The 19,185-nt window shown below is 44.3% G+C and overlaps 1 protein-coding gene across 1 annotated transcript in view; it reads right to left on the reverse strand.

Annotated features, from left to right (window-relative positions):
- TOGARAM1 (TOG array regulator of axonemal microtubules 1) overlaps positions 1–19,185 on the reverse strand; it is a 64,535-nt gene that overhangs the window by 15,835 nt on the left and 29,515 nt on the right. Inside the window, exons 8-15 of the mRNA XM_060755125.2 lie at positions 18,387–18,487; positions 16,565–16,735; positions 11,215–11,313; positions 9,312–9,493; positions 7,338–7,494; positions 4,694–4,771; positions 4,367–4,520; positions 399–504 (exon numbers count right to left, since the gene is read on the reverse strand). Coding sequence (XP_060611108.2) covers positions 399–504; positions 4,367–4,520; positions 4,694–4,771; positions 7,338–7,494; positions 9,312–9,493; positions 11,215–11,313; positions 16,565–16,735; positions 18,387–18,487 — 1,048 coding nt within the window. The remainder of the gene's footprint in view (positions 1–398; positions 505–4,366; positions 4,521–4,693; positions 4,772–7,337; positions 7,495–9,311; positions 9,494–11,214; positions 11,314–16,564; positions 16,736–18,386; positions 18,488–19,185) is intronic.

Below are 19,185 nucleotides of genomic sequence, written 5' to 3' on the forward strand. Positions count from 1 at the left end.
CAGTCCCAGCTTCTGCCCCTGAGGAAGGAAGGAAGGAAGGAAGGAAGGAAGGAAGGAAGGAAGGGGCCCTTGCCTAGGAAATATAGGTTGCTTACCTGTAAACATAGTTTCCCTAGTGGCTTCAAACTACAAGAGAGGAGATTCCACCTGAACTTCCTGACTGTGAGTGCCGTTCACCAGTGGAACACTCTGCCCCGGAGTGTGGTGGAGGCTCCTTCTTTGGAGGCTTTTGAACAGAGGCTGGATGGCCATCTGTCGGGGGTGCTTTGAATGCGATTTCCCTGCTTCTTGGCAGAATGGGGTTGGACTGGATGATGGCCCAGGAGGTCTCTTCCAACTCTAGGATGCTATGATTCTATGAGTCATGACACCTGCAAGTTCTCCTCGAAGCCACTCACCTCCTGAACCACCGCCAGACTGGCCTCGTGCAGCTTTGCGGTCAGTGTCTCCGGGTGGTAAGCGGAGAGGCACCGGATGGAGTTCAGGCCCTCGATCTTCTTCTCCCTGAAGGGACAAAAGGACTGCAACTCAATCCATACAAAGAGCACAGAGGGAGCCATCCACTCACGACACGAAAAGGCACCTTTACCCTTTCCTCTTTCAAAGTGTGCCTGAGCTGTGAGGAAGGCAGTCTGGGCACCTGCTTTGTGCGTATGTGTTGAAGGTATGTGAGTGAATGCTGAATAAATGTGATGTTACCTTCTGTCTGTGTAACCTATATAGTTATTACATTTATTTATGTATTTCTGTGATTAGATGTCCCTGATTGTTTCCTCTTTGTTGTTGTGCTGTTGTAATTTTAGAGTTTTTTTAATACTGGTAGCCAGATTGTGTTCATTTTCATGGTTTCCTCCTTTCTGTTGAAATTGTCCACATGCTTGTGGATTTCAATGGCTTCTTTGTGGACAATTTCAACAGAAAGGAAGGGACCATGAAAAGGAACAAAATCTGGATACCAGTATTAAAGAACTCTAAAATTACAACAGCACAACAGAGAGGAAACAATCAGGGACATCTAATCACCTCTTAACAAAAGTTTGCTCCAGGCAATGCCAGGCCATCATATGCTAATCAAGGTGGTCAGTTGAAACATTCACACCTAGCTCCTGCAGACAAGAGTCCTTTGTCCCACCCTGGTCATTCCACAGATATATAAACCCTTTTTTCCTAGTTCCAACAGACCTCACAACCTCTGAGGATGCTTGCCATAGATGCAGGCGAAACGTCAGAAGTGAATGCCTTTAGAACATGGCCATATAGCCCGAAAAAACCTACAACAACCCAGTGATTCCGGCCATGAAAGCCTTCGACAATATATTGTACTATTTATTTATTAACTATATTTATACCCCGCTCTTCTCACCCCAAAGGGGACTCAGAGCGGCTTACAGATTATGGCAAAATTCAATGCCTCATTATACATACAAATAATAAATATAACATATTAAATTATAAAACGGTTAAAACATACAAATGTAATAAAACAGATTAAAACCTAGTTTCCCAATCAGTCTCCCCCCAAACAAAAGCCTGCTAGTAAAAGTGGTCTTATGCATTATTACCATGGGATAAGGAGATGTAAGGAGATATAATATTGCCATTATATTGTAATATTATTAGTAATATTACATGCAATATAAATATATAATTATAATATTATATTATTATTAGTATTATATTAATTACAAAAAGCTGACTGGCACAACCTGGGGATCATAATCAGACCCAGTGAAGACATCTGCCCTTGAGCTATGCTACTCTGCTGCTGAGTATGCATGCCCAGTGTGGAACACATCTCACCACGCGAAAACAGTGGATGTGGCTCTTAATGAGACATGCCGTATTATCACGGGGTGTCTGCGCCCTACACCACTGGAGAAACTACACTGCTTAGCCGGTATTACACCACCTGACATCCACCGGGAAGTAGCAGCCAATAGTGAAAGGACCAAGACAGAGACATCTCCAGCTCATCCCTTGTTTGGGTATCAGCCAGCACGTCAACGACTTAAATCAAGAAATAGTTTTCTAAGATCTACAGAGACACTCGCTGGAACACCTCAGCAAGCGAGAGTCCAAAAGTGGCAGGCTCAAACCCAGCACCTTAATCCATGGCTGATACCAAATGAGAGACGCCCCCCTGGGCACACAGAAGACTGGGCGACTTGGAACAGACTGCGCTCTGGCACCACGAGATGCAGAGCCAACCTTAAGAAATGGGGCCACAAAGTGGAATCCACGACATGTGAGTGTGGAGAGGAGCAAACCACTGACCACCTGCTGCAATGCAACCTGAGCCCTGCCACATGCACAAGGGAGGACCTTCTTGCGGCAACACCAGAGGCACTCCAAGTGGCCGGATACTGGTCAAAGGACATTTAATCAACTACCCAGTTTGCAAATTTTGTGTTTTGTCTGTCTGTTTGTTTGTTTTGTTCTGTTAGAAATATAATACAATGGTATGGTTGCTGATGACACGATAAATAAATATTACATTATAATATTGTAAATTATTATTATACATTATTATTCTAAGAATGCAAACTTGTTGTGTCAGATCACCTGCACACTTGCATAGGACTGGAAACTTGCAATCTTGAAGTTTGTAATGAAAAACTAAATTGCACCAACCATCCTTACTTGATATTTGGAATGAAAGAAAAAGAGGACTGCTTTCATTATAAAACCAGTACTGGGTCTGTGTGTCTACGTGTTTCTCTGAACGTGCCTGGTGAAATCTACCCAGCATTGGCAGTCTTTAGGAAGAGCTTGAAGACGTGGCTGTTCCAGCGTGCCTTCCCAGAATAGGAAACTCCAAGCATCATGTCCCAATTGCACTTTACTAGAGATTTAAGACTGTCTGCACATTGCACTTATCTCCAAAAATCTATCTATTTCACCTGTCATGTCCAGCATTTTCAAATTTTTAATCATTACATTTGGCCCGGCCTTAGTTTTAAATGTGTCATATTGTCTAATGTTTATTGCTATTGTTTTAATGTTTATTGCTTGTTTTATGAGTTTATTTATTGTTGTATTTTGTTATGCTGTTGTTTTATTGATGCGTTGGGCCTCGGCCTCTTGTATTTATTTATTATTATTTATTTCGAGGTTTTATATACCGACCCTCTCCCCTTCCAAGAGGGATTCGGACCGGTTCACAACATGTGTTAACATACAAAGAATATACAATAACAACACAATGCCACTTCATAACACGATTAAAATATCAGCACCATACACATTAAAACATTACCATCCCAGTTAAAAGAGCCAAATCGTCCGACACCATCACAATCCCATTCATCCTCCTCCTTTCATGTGGGCAAAGAATTAAATCAGTTGTCAAATGCCGCGTTCCACAACCAGGTCTCTGTTAGTTTCCTGAACGTCATGAGGGAGGGGGCAGTTCAGATCTCTAATGGCAGGGAGTTCCAAAGCCGGGGAGCCACCATCGAGAAGGCCCTGTCCCTCGTCCCCACCAGCCGTGCTTGTGCAGGCGGAGGGACCGAGAGCAGGGCCCCTCCAGACGGTCTTAGTGGTCTTGATGGTTCGTAGGGGAGAATACGTTCAGAGAGGTAAACAGGGCCGGAGTCGTTTAGTGCTTTATAGGTTAACACCAGCACTTTGAATTGTTCTCGGAAGCTAATTGGCAGCCAGTGGAGTTCGAGTAACAGCGGAGTGGTGTGCTCCCTGTACCCCGCACCCGTTAGTAGTCTGGCTGCCGCACGTTGTACTTGCTGCAGCTTCCGGGCATTCTTTAGAGGCAACCCCACATAGAGAGCGTTGCAGTAATCTAAGCGGGATGTAACCAAAGCGTGTACTACCGTGGCCAAGTCAGCCCTCCCAAGGTACGGACGCAGCTGGCGCACAAGTTTTAATTGTGCGAATGCTCCCCTGACCACCGCTATGACCTGGGGTTCCAGGCTCAGCGATGAATCCAGGAGAACTCCCAGACTGCGTACCTGTGCCTTCAGGGGGAGTGTGACCCCGTCCAGCACAGGCTGTAACCCCGTACCCTGTTCGGTCTTACGACTGACCAGGAGGACCTCTGTCTTGTCTGGATTTAGTTTCAATCTGTTGTCCCTCATCCAGTCCGAGACAGCGGCCAAGCACCGGTTCATGACCTTAACAGCCTCCTTAGTGGCAGGTGGACAAGAGTAACAGAGTTGGACATCATCTGCGTACAGATGACATCGCACCCCAAAACTCCGGATAAGCCGCACCGAGTCCTTCGGGAGATGTTAGAGGGGTATAAATAAAGGTTTATTATTATTATTATTACCCCACTGGAACACACATTGTTGAGGTTCAGAAAGTATTCATGACAGACAGGCGAGAGCCGCCCTTGGCGCCCCATACGCACCAGTCCTCCTCGCCCAGGTCTTGCAGGGCTTCCGAAAGGGCCGCCTCCGGCTTGGCGAACGGGCGCAGCTCCGAGGGCTCCATGATCTCTGGGCTGTGCAGGGAACACAGCGTCCGGTCCTTGAACGGCACCCGCGCCCCTGGAGGCAGTTCCCCTGTGAGGACAAGCATTTGGTTGCACCAGGAAGAGTAGGACGGGAGGGAAGGAAGCCAACACACAGAAGGAGCAAGAACGGGCCCAGGGGCCCCAAACTCCCAACCACAGAAGGCCGCATCCCTCCCACCCCAAACCCATTGTCACTTTAGCTTTTGCACTGCGGAGATTTACCTGAGTCTAGCAACACCGATGGCTGTGTCCTTTTGATACTTGATGTTCGCTTCAGCAGAGGACTGAAAGCAGCGTTTCCTAAAGGGAAGGGACCATTCTGATTATTTTGTACACATTTATTGCAGTTACTTATACCCCGCCCTTCTCACCGCCGAGGGGGGACTCAGGGCAGCTTACAAACAAAGGCACAAATTCAATGCCTGTCAAAATATACAGCATATATAAAACAGTATAAACATTTAGCAACATTAAAACACATCACTACATAATATAATAAAAACAATTCCATGCACAGTGAGATTCAGAGTTCCGAAATGTCCATTCATTCCAACAATTCCTGCTCATCAATGGGTCCTTATTTTAGCTGCCAGAATGTCCAAAAGCTTGGTCCCAAATCCAGGTCTTCAGCTTTTTTCTGAATTTGCAATCCATTTGCATTTGCAAAACCCTGAAACACATCCATTTGCAAAACCCTGAAACCACAAAATTACTGATATGCTCAAGTATAAGCCTAGTTTTTCAGCTCCTTTTTAAGAAACGTTCTGCCCCAGCCCGTAACCTAAAATACAGGTTGAGCATCCCTTTCCCGGAATTATGAAATCTGAAGTGCTTCCAAAAATTGATATTGCTTGACTGGGCAGCTGTCATCATGACCCATTTGCTTTTGGACAGTTTAGCGTACCCAAGCTTTGTTTGCACACAAAATTACTAAAATTAGGTATAAAATTAGGTTCTTGTGGGTTTTTTCAGGCTATAGAGCCATGTTCTAGAGACATTTCTCCTGACGTTTCACCTGCATCTATGGCAAGCATCCTCAGAGGTAGTGAGGTCTGTTGGAATTAGGACAATGGGTTTATATATCTGTGGAATGGCTGGGGTGGGGCAAGGAGCTCTTCCCTGCTGGTGCTAGGTGTGAATGTTTCAGCTGATCACCTTCATTAGCATTTGAAGGCCTGCCTGAGCCTGGGAAAATCTCTTGCTGGGAGGTGTTAATCTGTGCCTGGTTGTTTCCTGTTGTTTTGCTGTTGTAATTTTAGAGTTTTTTAATACTGGCAGCCAGATTTTGTTCATTTTCATGGTTTCTTCCTTTCTGTTGACATTGTCCACATGCTTCTTGTGGATTTCAATGGCTTCTCTGTGTAGCCTGACATGGTGGTTGTTGATGTGGTCCAGCATTTCTGTGTTCTCCAATAATATGCTGTGTCCAGGCTGGTTCATCAGGTGCTCTGCTATGGCTGACTTCTCTGGTTGGAGTAGTCTGCAGTGCCTTTCATGTTCCTTGATGCGTGTCTGGGCAATGCTGCGTTTGGTGGTCCCTATGTAGACTTGTCCACAGCTGCATGGTATACAATGGTAGACTCCTGCAGAGGTGAGAGGATCCCTCTTGTCCTTTGCTGAACGTAGCATTTGTTGGATTTTCTTGGTGGGTTTGTAGATTGTTTGTATGTTGTGTTTCTAATGCTAATGAAGGTGATCAGCTGAAACATTCACACCTAGCTCTAGCAGAGAAGAGCTCCTTGCCCCACCCTAGTCATTCCACAGATATATAAACCCATTGTCCTAATTCCAACAGACCTCACTACCTCTGAGGATGCTTGCCATAGATGCAGGTGAAACGTCAGGAGAAAAATTGCCTCCAGAACATGGCTCTATAGCCCGAAAAAACCCACAAGAACCTAGTGATTCCAGCCAGGTATAAAATTGTTTTTAAGCTATTTATATGGCGTGCATGGAGCATCAATGAATTTTGTGTTTATACTTGGGTCCTATCACCAAGAACTGTCTCATTATATACATAAGCATGCATTTCACAAATTGAATAAAACCTGAACTCAAAATACAGTGTTCCCTCACTTATCGCGGGGGTTCCGTTCCAGGACCACCCGAGATAAGTGAAAATCCGTGAAGTAGAGACACCATATTCATTTTAATATTTATGCATTATTTTATATATTTTACTAACCACCCCCTGCCACACGTTGCTGTGGCCCAGTCTGTGTATATGTGTTTTTTGTATGTGTGTATATATTTGTGTATATATGTGTTTGCGCCTATACGTATATGGTTTTGCATATGTGTTGTAATGTATTTTTATTTTTTTTTTGACTTTTTAAATCTCCTCTGCTGTGCTTTTCAGTTTTTTGATGAGTGATGGTCACTCGTTGGCCTGATACGTGTATTGTGTCCAAATTTGGTGTCAATTTGTCCAGTGGTTTTTGAGTTATGTTAATCCCACAAACGAACATTACATTTTTATTTATATAGAGATATTATTTTCTTACCCGCGCTTCCTTACCCACCTCCCGGCCCATCCCAAGGGCACCTGCCTGCCTCCCTGACCTCCCCGCCACGCCTCAGGCCACCGCACTTCTGGGGTCCCTGGCCTCCCTGGCCTCCACTAGGCATAAATATTTAATTTTTTATTATTATTAATATTTTCAAAAACCCGAGAGACAGCGAGTCCACTGAAAGTGAACCACGAAGTAGCGAGGGAACACTGTACTTCTAGTCCCAAGCACCCTGGGATAAAGGATACTCAAACCCATACATTGGAAATCCCATTGAAAACAAAAGTAAGAAGTTAGAGAGTAGAAGCAATGGAGGAAAAGGAGGAGGAGAAGTGGGAAGGAGCAAGGCAAATTACTGCTCTCGGCGGCCATCTTCTCCAGTTCGTTCGGCTTGAGGAGTTCCCAAGGGCTCGGTTCCTTCCTTTCCAAGTCTCTGACTTCTCGGTGTTCTTTTTCTTCCCTCTTCCTCTGCCTCATCTTCTCCCGGGCAGATTTCGATAAGGCAACTTTCACCTGAGTAGGATAGCAAAAGGGACTTTGATGGACAAGGCACTGGTTGGCTTGCATAGTGTGTTGCATTTCAAGAGCTCATTTTACAACTTTAATGTACAATTTGGATTGTATCCTCTCCTTCCCCATTTCCCTGAATTGCTTCCATTAGGCTGTGTGCTTTTGTCAGGTCTGCATGTCACATCGATCGCTTTATTTTTGGAAGTTCAACACACATTTGCACATTTTATTTTATTTTAAATTTATTTATTTATTTAACTTGTATACCGCTACTCCCGGTTTGGCTCAGAGCGGTTTACAGAACAGATTAAAACAATACAATTTGCTTTAAAAATAACCATAACCATAACAATAGGCAACGAGAACAGGCATCGCCCGGGTTGTTCACCCATCAAAAGCTTACCAGAAAAGAAAGGTTTTACAGGCTTTCCGAAAAGCAAGTAGGTCTTGGATGGTTCGAGTTTCAACCGGCAAGGCATTCCATAAATAAGGGGCTACAGCACTAATTTATTTATTTATTTATTTCGGGTACTTCTACCCCGCCCTTCTCAACCCCCCCGGGGGGGGGGGGCTCAGGGCGGCTTACAAAAAGGCACAATTTGATGCCTACACAAAATACACATACGTACAAAACAGCAGTTAAAACAATTATCACAGTTAAAAACAATCGGTACATAACACAATCAATAAAACTAATCTCATGCTCAGCGTTCTTTTTTCAGGCAAGCATGAGCCAATTTTGACCCTCCCTCCAGGTGTTTTGGACTTCAACTCCCATAATTCCTATTGGCTGTTCAGAATTGTGGGAGTTGAAGTCCAAACACTTGGAAGGAGGGAGGGCTGAAGTTGTCCCATGCCTGCGCTAGGGAAATAAAATATTATGCTGGAAAAGAAGACAGTGCACTCTGATGAGAAGCTTCCATCAAACAAGGCCTCTTTTCTCCATCTTCCCAAGCACAGGTATCACAAGAAATATAACATGCAGATTTGATAACTGTAGATTTGATATGTGTGGTTTGAATGAATTTTATGGAAGTTGTATGGATGGGGCCTAATAATTTGGGCTGAAGACACCATTCAAAATCATTTACTACCTGCTAACTGGGATTGTAATTAAAACCTGCTAAAGAGAACTGAAATGGTTGACCTGCCATAGTAAACTGCTGACATTGATAAGAACTGACAAATGATTAACTGTTGAACTTTTGGGGAAAAGCAACCTGTTTACCTCTGTTTATCAGAGACAATTGCTCTTTGCATTAAGGAAATGTCTACAAGGTCCTTACGTTAAGAAGGAAGTCAACACAAGGCTGCTTGTGTTTATCAACACCAATCAAGAGAGTCAACATCTGCCCGGAAACTGAGATGGAGCCAGGATGTCTCAAGATGAGAAAATGTCTATCAATAATACACAACTTTGGACAACATCAGCAAAATATTGCTATATAAGTGATCTTCTAACATTCCAAACTATATAAGTGATCTTCTAACATTCCAAAAATTGTGGCAGAGTCATGGTGCATGCTTTGGAATCTTGGATTTTGTGCAGGGAAAACACAGATCTAATCCTTGGCATTGTTCTTAGAGAAAGGATAGATTTAGGCATTTTAGAAGTTAGGGTTGTTGTAGGCCTCCCTGACAGATGGATATCCAGTTTCTGTTTAAAAGTCTCCAGGGACGGATCTTCCACCACACTCCGAGGCAGAGAGTTCCACTGCTGAACAGATCTCCTTACAGTCAGAAGCTCTTCCTAATGTTCAGGTGGAAAGCCTTCAACAATAAGATACGATTCCAAATTGAATTTTACAGGTTGTGCTTACGTCTCTTTCGTTTTCCACATCCAAATAAGGTGCTGAGCTCTGCTGCTGGACGGCTCTCCCGTAGATCCCGGAAAGCGGCTCCATGTTTGGCTTGAAGGAAGAAGGGGCGTCTCCGTTCTCCAGGGAGAACAAGACAGACGGGCTGTAGCTCAACGGAGCCGACGGAGGGCTGCCAAACACCCCTGGAAAAACCACACATTTCCTGTTTGTTTAATTGTACATTTTTTTATTGTTTGTATTTTACTTTGATGTTATTTTTGCCTGTTTGTATTTTACTTCGTTTTATTGCAATTCTTGGGCTTGGCCTCATGTTAGCCGCCCTGAGTCCCCTGAGTTCGCTTGCATCTATGGCAAGCATCCTCTGAGGTAGTGAGATGCTTGCCTCACTACCTCAGAGGATGCTTGCCATAGATGCAAGCGAAACATCAGGAGAGAATGCCTCTAGAACATGGCCATATAGCCCGAAAAAACCTACAACGACCCATTATTATTATTATTATTATTATTATTATTCAGTTCTTGTGGGTTTTTTCGGGCTATATGGCCATGTTCTAGAGGCATTTCTCCTGACGTTTCGCCTGCATCTATGGCAAGCATCCTCAGAGGTGAGGTCAGAGGTGACCTCACCTCTGAGGATGCTTGCCATAGATGCAGGCGAAACGTCAGGAGAGAATGCCTCTAGAACATGGCCATATAGCCCGAAAAAACCCACAAGAACTGAGTGATTCCAGCCATGAAAGCCTTCGACAATACATTATTATTATTATTATTATTATTATTACACTTTATTTGTACCCCGCTACCATCTCCCCAAGGGACTCGGTGCGGCTTACATTAGGCCGAGCCCAAAAACACAATGCAGGCAATAAACAACAATACAAGCAATTAAAAATAAAAACACAAACAATAAAATTATACAACATTATCACTAAGACAACACACAGTTAAAAACAATGGGAAGGCCAAATGTAAAGTTAAAATTGGAAATAATGTTGGGACATGGACGAAAGGAGATAGTGGTGTTTGTGAAAGGGCATACGAGCAGACCTAAAGAAATGTAAAGTGCTTTGGAGGACAAAGTGCTATGGGATCATTATTATACCGAGAAGGCACACTGGAACAGCCACGTCTTCAAGCTCCTCCTAAAGACTGCCAAAGTTGGGGCCTGTCTGATGTCTTTAGGGAGTGCATTCCAGAGTTGAGGGGCCACCACCGAGAAGGCCCTCTCTCTCGTCCCCACCAATCGCGCCTGCAATGCTGGTGGGATCGAGAGCAGGGCCTCTCCAGATGATCGAAGGGATCGTGTTGGTTCGTATACAGAGATGCGGTCACGCAGGTAGGCAGGTCCCAAACCGTTCAGGGCTTTGTAGGTAAGAACCTGCACCTTGAATTGGGTCCGGAAAATGAAAGGCAGCCAGTGGAGCTCCTTGAACAGGAATTATTGTTGTAGGTTTTTTCAGGCTACATGGCCATGTTCTAGAAGCATTCTCTCCTGACGTTTTGCCAGACGAGTGCTGTAGTACACAGTGTAGAACCATAGAATCATAGAGATGGAAGAGACCACATGGGCCATCTAGCCCAACCCCCTTCTGCCATGGAGGAAAAGCACCATCAAAGCACCCCAGACAGATGGCATCATTCAAAGGTATGGAAGGATAAAAAATAACTCCTTTGTATTCTTTGCCCAGGCTGAAATGTTTACACAACTCAATTTGAACCTCTCATAACTAAGAATGCATACAATGAAGGTGACGCTAAAGGGGATCAGAAAGTAAAATGTATGGTTCTTGGTATGAATTTTATTGTTTTATTGATATTGGGACTGTTGTACTCGCCATGACTCTTCAGACATAACATTGAGATAAACTGTCAACCCTAAGCCATAAATAATGGGAAGACATACCTTTTCCAACGACGACAACAGAGTCTTCTGGCAAGGCACTCGGTGAAGCAAACTCTAGGCTGGTCAGCTGCTGTAAACTCTGAATTGGCCCAGCAAATCCTTTTAAAGAATCACAATGAGAAGACTGTGAGGGACATTTCCCCATTTATTTACCATATTTATATACCACCATTCTCAGCCCGAGGGCGACTCAAGGCAGTTTACAAACAACACAATTTGGTGCCCGGAATAATATCAAAACAATTAAAAACATTTAGCATAAATAACGTGAAATAAAATAACAAAACTGATAAAAGTATACATCCTCAGCGTCTCATTACTAAAATCATTATCCAATCGCATTGTCCAGTTGTTCCAAAGATCAGAGTTTGTCTGCAACACTCCATAATATATATGTTTTATATGATGTGTTATGTACTGGCTGTTGACTGTTTTAATTGTGATAACTGTTTTAATTACGATAACTGTTTTAATTACGTTTTTGTATATTATGTGTAATTTGTATAGGCATCGAATTCTGCCTTTTCTGTAAACCGCCCTGAGTCCCCCTTCCGGGGTTGAGAAGGGCGGGGTAAAAGTACCAGAAATAAAATAATCAATAATGTTGTGTTTACAAGATTACAACAGGTCTGTGTCTTGCGGTAACTGCCAAGCAGATGCAAATCCAGCCACTCTTGCACGCAAAAGCAGCTTCCATGTTTGGTGCATGATGGAGTTTACTGTGAGAACCCAGCAGCACTGATCTTAAGGGCCATTAGTGTTGCAATCCAGAGCAGGGAACGAGGCCCTAAGATAACTCTCCACCACACTTGGCTGTGAAAAACAATCCTTTTTTATTGAAGAAAAATGGTTACAAAATAAAGGAAAAATGCAAGTCAAAAGCCACAGCAAAATCAGCAAACATGAATTTAAATGGACAAAGCAAAGCCAAAAGCCTCACTGGGAAATACTGGAACCTGTTAGCAATCCACTAACCGTACTTGATATCCTAGAAATCCTCCCAAACTATGGCCAGGGAACCGGGAGAACTGCCAAGGTCTTCATCAATTCTGAAACGATGCCTGAACTGAGGGAATCAGCTCGGCGTATTGCAATTAAAACTCAAGAATGGGTTCCGTGAACCGCCCTTCTGTTTTGAAGCCAATGTTTTTAATTCTTGAATTCGGGAGGATCGACGCAAACTGAGTGATTTACTTCTGTCTTTCAAAATTTGGCCCCTTCTGTTGTCATTACAGTTAACAGGTGCAGAAAGGAGGGAAAGGTCAAGGTCTCCCTCTGAAACATTCTCGGGAACACTGGTACTTTCATTTTCCAAATCTACAGAAGTTCCTTCCTCACTAATTTCAGGAACATTGGCATTTTCCAAACCTACAGCAGTTTCTTCCTCACTAATTTCAGGAGCATTGGCATCAAGAGGTACATTTCCATTAGCATCAGTAAATATACTTTCATTAGCATCAAGAGGAACAAACAGAGAATCAGGTTCAAGTTCAAACTCAGGCTGAACTCCAACAATTAGACACAATCCCTGGAGAACCTCACAACATTTCCAGGAATGCTTCCACCTTTACACTTTGAAGCTGAGCAGCATATGAAGCTGGCAAGACTACCTCCCAGTCAAGCTCTGGTACAAACCTGCACACAGTGCCCAGCAGAAAATGAAGGGAAGGCAAGCGAGGAGGAGGAGGCAGGACCCAACCCCTTGTCAGAAAAATTAAAAATTAACTAGGTATTTTTAATTAGAAAAATGTGAACCAAGCACTGAAAGGGTGAAATGGATGCAATGACTCAGCAAAAGCTGCAGCTCAATCTAAGCAGGTGTGCCTGTAGCTTAGTATGCCTCAGTTGTTGCAACTCAGGGTAGCTTTCACCTCGCTCCAGACACCACCACACCATGGCTGTAGGGTTTTGTAGTTTATTGGGGAAAGTAAAATAAAAAAAGGAATAGAAATGCAATAGTTCCATAGGCAAAACAGAGGCTTAAATGTAAAGGCAAAGTTCCCAAGATCCAAAGGCAAAAACATGAAGCATAATCCCTTAGCAGTAGTCAAACAAAAGTCCATGGTAAACAGTTGAAAACAAGACCCAAATCCCAGACTCAGGAAGCCAGAAGCATGCTGCGAAAAGCCAAGGAAAATCCCCAGAAGTTAACATGGGAAGAACAATGTTGGACTGACAAAATCTGCTGTCAGCTACAAGACTAAATACCCTTTGCGAACATGAAAGCATTGCGTTGACCTTTGGCACCTTTGGCTTCTCGCTTGCTGGCCAAACGAGTGCTTCTCCAAAGCCTTAATTGCAAACGATCTTATCTATTCATTAATTCTTCAAGGCTATGCAACTCCTTATCTGGATCCAACTGGGATGGATCCTCCACCTGGCCGTATAGTCTCTCTAACTAAAGGAACATTCCTTTCCCTGGGGAACTGACTTGCTGTTTCTCCTTCAGCAGCCACACTATCAGCCCCGTCTGAAACATGTACAGGAATCTGTAAACCATCTGCCTCCTCGTCATCCTGCAGGAAGTCAGGCTCAGAAGGTCCAAACAGCTCAGCTTCAGATTCTGAGTCAAGCTGAGTCACAACATCAGTGTTAGTTGCCCTCAGCATGAGAGAAACCTCAGTATGAGAAGGCCTCAGTATGAGAAGTCTCCAGTGTTAGTTTGCCTCAGTATGAGAACGCCTCAGTGTGAGGTAGGCCTAGGTGTGAGAGGCCTGGTGTAAGAAGGCCCAGGTTGAAGGCCTCATGTGTGAAGCTCCAGTATTGTTAGGGATTCCTCATCTTCAGAGGAGGAAGGGGAGCAGGAAAGTGGTCAGGAATTGGAGGGAGAAGAAGAATCAGACAAATGAGGATTTGAAAGTGCCCACATTTCTAGAGAGATGAAAAGAGACAGACGGTGTTCTGCTAGGACAGCTGCTAAAAACACTGAGCTAATTGGGAGATGCCCTAGCACCTCCTGCGTGGGGAATTCAGGGCTATAAATCAGAAGCAGGAGCAATTAGCTTTCACTGGCAACAACGACCCCGATACTGATGTTTTCACTCCAATGGAATTTGCTTTGTGTGTGCTGCTAAGAACTTAGTTCATCACCCCTTGTCAGAAGAAAGACTGGTGTTTCCTTTGAGACTTTGTAAGAGACTTTAATTTGTGTCTGGATTAAGACTTCCTTGTTTTCTTTTGCACTTTTCAATTGCATTTGCTTATCCTTTGTGTTTGCTGAAGTAAAGCATTTTTCTTTTACTTTCAACATTGTCTAAAGGCTGCTTTTAAAGGGCAACTCAGGACAAGTGTGAAGGCTGCTGTGTGTAAAGAGCTACTCTGTGAAGCTCCTGTGTAAGTTCGGTGTGAGAGGAAGCTCAGTGAGAGCGAAGCTGTTCATCTGCACGAGAAAGAAGCCCAGTGTAATCCCTTACCTTGCCAGCCTGGATGGCAGGGCCTAGGAGAAGCAGGCCAGTCAGTTGTAGCTTTAGAAGGCCTGGCAGAGGGCAGCAGTAGCCATTTTAGTTCAGGGAAAACACCATTTTAGAGAGGGGGAGTGGCCTAGGCCTGAGTCAGCATTAGGACAGCCAGGATTGGTTTAGAAAAGGGGGCGGAGTTTAGAAAGGTTTGGAGGGAAAGAAGGAGGCTTTTTCAGTCAGTTGGTTGTTGTTGGAGATTAGAGTAGGTAGTTTTAGGAGTTCGTGTTTGAGATTAGTTAAGAGTAGGCAGTTTGCCTTAGGTTTGCCAGCGAAGTAAGCTGTAACAAACTGGAAACAGCTATTAGGAGAAAAATAACTGGATTTGTAGTTAGCTAGGCCATAGTTTCAGGGTAGCTAAGCTACAGATGTATCTTGACAGAGATTCAGTTCCTGTCAAGTATACTTGGTTTTAAAGAGAAGAAAATCTCTGTAGTTGTAACAAAGAAAGAACCATTCACATGTAACCATTACGCTTGCAAGACATAAGCCAAAACCTCTATGTAACAGCCAAGATTTTAAACAGCACTTGCTTTCTTTTGTATTCCATCAATAAACTTTCCTTGTTTATTTTAAAACTTAAAAAGCCTGAGTCAAGTGTGCCACTTGTGGATATAGTCCCTTTTCAACCTCAACTAGTTTTCTTTGAAGCGAGAAGAAATCATAAAACACAGTCCTTGGTGGTCTTAAAACCCCTTTTTAATATTTTAAACAGCTAGAGTGTTCCTGTACCTGACAGTTTATGGTGGCAGCGGAAGTTAATCAGAGAGACATCCCCTCAAACGTTATATTGGTGCCAGTGAATTCTTTATATTGGAGGGACAGTTGGTGGGATCTGTTTTACCCCTGTCCAGCTATCGTTTGCCCATATACCCGCCTTTATACCCAGCATGGAAGCAAAGAAGGAAATATAAAGAAATGTGTGTTCTGGAAACCTTCTTCTTGTAAATAGTACAACCATATTATTTTGCTATAAAGGAAAGCCTCCTAAGGAAGAGACCACATTGGTCTGTGTGGTTTTTGTTCTTTTTATCACTTTGGGCTACTGGTGCTGGGTCGTGCTGCTGCTAATAAGTTACTCTGCTGTATGTTTATGAGGAGGGTATTTGTCAATAAGCCCACTTGCCCAACACCCCTAGCCTTCAGCACAGGACTGGGACATCCGTAGGGAGTCCAAGGTGCTTGTCTATAAAGCTATTCTCCTCCCAACCCTGCTCTATGCCTGTGAAACGTGGACTGTCTACAGGCATCACATGCAACTCCTGGAACGATTCCATCAGTGCTGCCTCTGGAAAATCTTGCAAATCTCTCGGGAAGACAGGCGGACAAACATCAGCATGATGGAAGAAGCAAAGACCACCAGCATTGAAGCGATGGTCCTCCGCCATCAACTCCGCTGGACCAGCCACGTTGTCCGAATGCCCGACCACCGTCTCCCAAAGCAGTTGCTCTACTCCGAACTCAAGAACGGAAAACGGAATGTAGGTTGGCAGGAAAAGAGATTTAAAGATGGGCTCAAAGCCAACCTTAAAATCTCTGGCATAGACATTAAGAACTGGGAAGCCCTGGCCCTTGAGCGCTCCAGCTGGAGGTCAGCTGTGACCAACAGTGCTGCAGAATTTGAAGGGTGGAAGAGAAAAAACTGCCAAGAGGAAGGTGCGTCAAGCCAACCCTGACCGAGACCGCCTTCTACCTGGAAACTGATGCCCTCACTGCGGAAGAAGATACAGGTCAAGAATAGGGCTCCACAGCCACCTATGCACCCACAAGAAAACTGATCCTGGAAGACTATCCTACTCAGCCAACGAGGGATCGCCTAAGTTTAAGTAAGTAACCAATGCTCACTCCCAACATCTCTGGCCTGCCTGGTTCTGTGGCACTTAGAACCCGCTCACCTTTCATGGGTTTACTGTGCCTCTGGTGCTCTTTCCCCAGCCCCCTCAGAGCAGCAGGCGATACCACTTTGGGCCTGTCCTCTTCATAGTCCCCTGATCCATTTCCACAGTTGATGCGATAGCTGCTACTGACGTTCACACTGGAGGGAGCTTTCTCGTGAAAGAATATCCCTGCAAGAAGGAGAGAGCACACACAGTTCCATGAGCAGCCATAAAGCCATCATCCCCAATTCGTAACTGAATTCTGGGAACAAGCATGACCCCCAATTACTTCTATCCGCAGAAATCTAGAGAGGAGATACACTCATACACCTGACTTTAAAAAGACCCAAACACAGGCTTGGTCTCAAACAAAAACAGATTCACGACCCCAATATACTGTGGAAGAACACAACAAAGGATATGGAAGCAGGACTGAGGTTTTCCGCATCTTACCCTGCTGTAGATGCATTAAGGCCACTTATTCGGTTGATACATCTTATAGTTGCTGATGATTTACCAGCTGTGCTCAACTTCCACAGCTGGTAAATCATCAGCAACTATAAGATCTATCAACCGAAAGGTTGCAAGTTCGAACCCCAGGTTGGCGTGGGCAGCCAACCGTCAGCCCTGCCCACTGTTTACCTAAGCAGTTCGAAAACAGCTTTAGCTGTACTTAGAGAAATTAGGTACCGCTAAAAAGCGGGGGAGGTGTTTTACAACACCATAAAGAAAAAGAAGATCAGAAAATGCTGGAATGAGGAAGTCCTGATGGCACTTCGTCATAGAGGATGGAGCGACAGCACCCTCTGTGGTACGACACAAAAACCTCCTTTTGTTCTGTCTGTGAGCTGTGTACTGTCTATATAAATGGCATTGAATGTTTGCCATGTATGTGTACTTGTGAACCACCCTGAGTCTCCTTCGGGGTGAGAAGAGCGGAATATAATGTTTTGGGGTTTTTTGGTCATGTCAGGAGCGACTTAAGAAACTGCAAGTCGCTTCTGGTGTAAGAGAATTGGCCATTTGCAAGGACGTTGCCCAGGAGACGCCCGGATAATTTTTGATGTTTTTTATCATCCTTGTGGGAGGCTTCTCACGTCCCCGAATGAGGAGCTGGAGCTGATAGAGGGAGCTCATCCGCCTCTCCCCGGATTCGAACCTGTGACCTGTCGGTCTTCAGTCCTGCCGACACAGGGGTTTAACCCACTGCGCCACCGGGGGCTCCATAAATAAATTAATAAAGTGTTATTATTATATATGATTCTTTCCTGTGGAGTTCAGTCAAAGCTGAATGGAGATGCTCCCTTTGGGTAATTAACCTCAAATACATTCGTAACCAGTTCAGTGACAGCTGTGTCTGGGATTGCAGCCATTGCAATTGCCCAGCTTGAGAATCATACTATTGTTCTCTCAACACCACATATTCCTCCTCTAAGAACGAGAGGGCATGGCTTGCTTAAGGTCGCTCAGGCCCCTTCTGCACTGCCATATACAATCCAGATTATCTTCTTTGAGCTTGATGATATGGCAATGCAGACTCATATAATCAAGTTCAAAGCAGATAGTGTGGATCATCCACTTTGATAATCTGGATTATATGGCAATGTTGAAGGGCCTCAGAGAGCTTCCATGACCAAACAAAGATTTGAAACCCTTCCCCTCACCCAACTCTCACAGCCCTAAACCATGCTGGTCTTCAGAAGCTTAAAATAGCTTACAAGCTACCTGAACTGCAGCAAAATGTTCTTTCCTATTACCACTCTCATGTCATGTACAAGCTGCTGTATGGGTCATTCATAGAGGAATGAGTGAGGAACCTTGATCTGGCCAAGGGAAATACCTGGGCTGGGACTCTTCGCCGCCGCAATGGGACCTCGGCTTCGGGTCGGTGAGAGCTTTGTGGGTCGGGAGCTGCCTCCAAGCAGAGGGAAGGCGTCTGACCTGTGGCGACAGAAGAGGCACATCGGTTCTCACATCAAGGACTTGCACAAAAGGGGTATCATTACCTGCGTTTCAACTGAGCAGGATGGGTGAATGAATGAAGGGACTCCAGGGCACAAATGGAAGCCCTTCTTCAAGGAACCCCAAGTCACAAAATGTCCCCCGAGAGACACTGTCCGGGCCTGGCGCAGGAGCAGCCGGCACATCGTGGAAGAGAGGTCTCTTTAGGCAAGCGACAACAGATTCACGTCTTTTGGGTTCCAAAACCCTAGAGCATTGATACCCATCCTTTAAAAAAAGGCTGCCTCATCTATATGAATAAAAATGTAATGTTAGTTTGTTGTATTCACAGAACTCAAAAACCACTGGGGGAATTGACACCAAATTTGGACACAAGACACCTAACAACCCAATGTATGTCCTTCACTCAAAAAAAATGATTTTGTCATTTAGGAGTTGTAGTTGCTGGGATTTATAGTTCACCTACAATCAAAGAATATTCTGAACCCCACCAATGATGGAATTGAACCAAACTTGGCACACAGCTCTCCCATGACCTACAGAAAATACTGGAAGGGTTTGGTGGGCAGTGTCCTTTGGTTTTGGAGTTGTAGTTCACCTACATCCAGAGATCACTGTGGACTCAAACAATGATGGATCTGGACCAAACTCTACACAAATACTCCATATGCCCAAAT

Source organism: Anolis sagrei, chromosome 1, assembly GCF_037176765.1.
Source record: "Anolis sagrei isolate rAnoSag1 chromosome 1, rAnoSag1.mat, whole genome shotgun sequence".
Lineage (NCBI taxonomy): Eukaryota > Metazoa > Chordata > Lepidosauria > Squamata > Dactyloidae > Anolis > Anolis sagrei.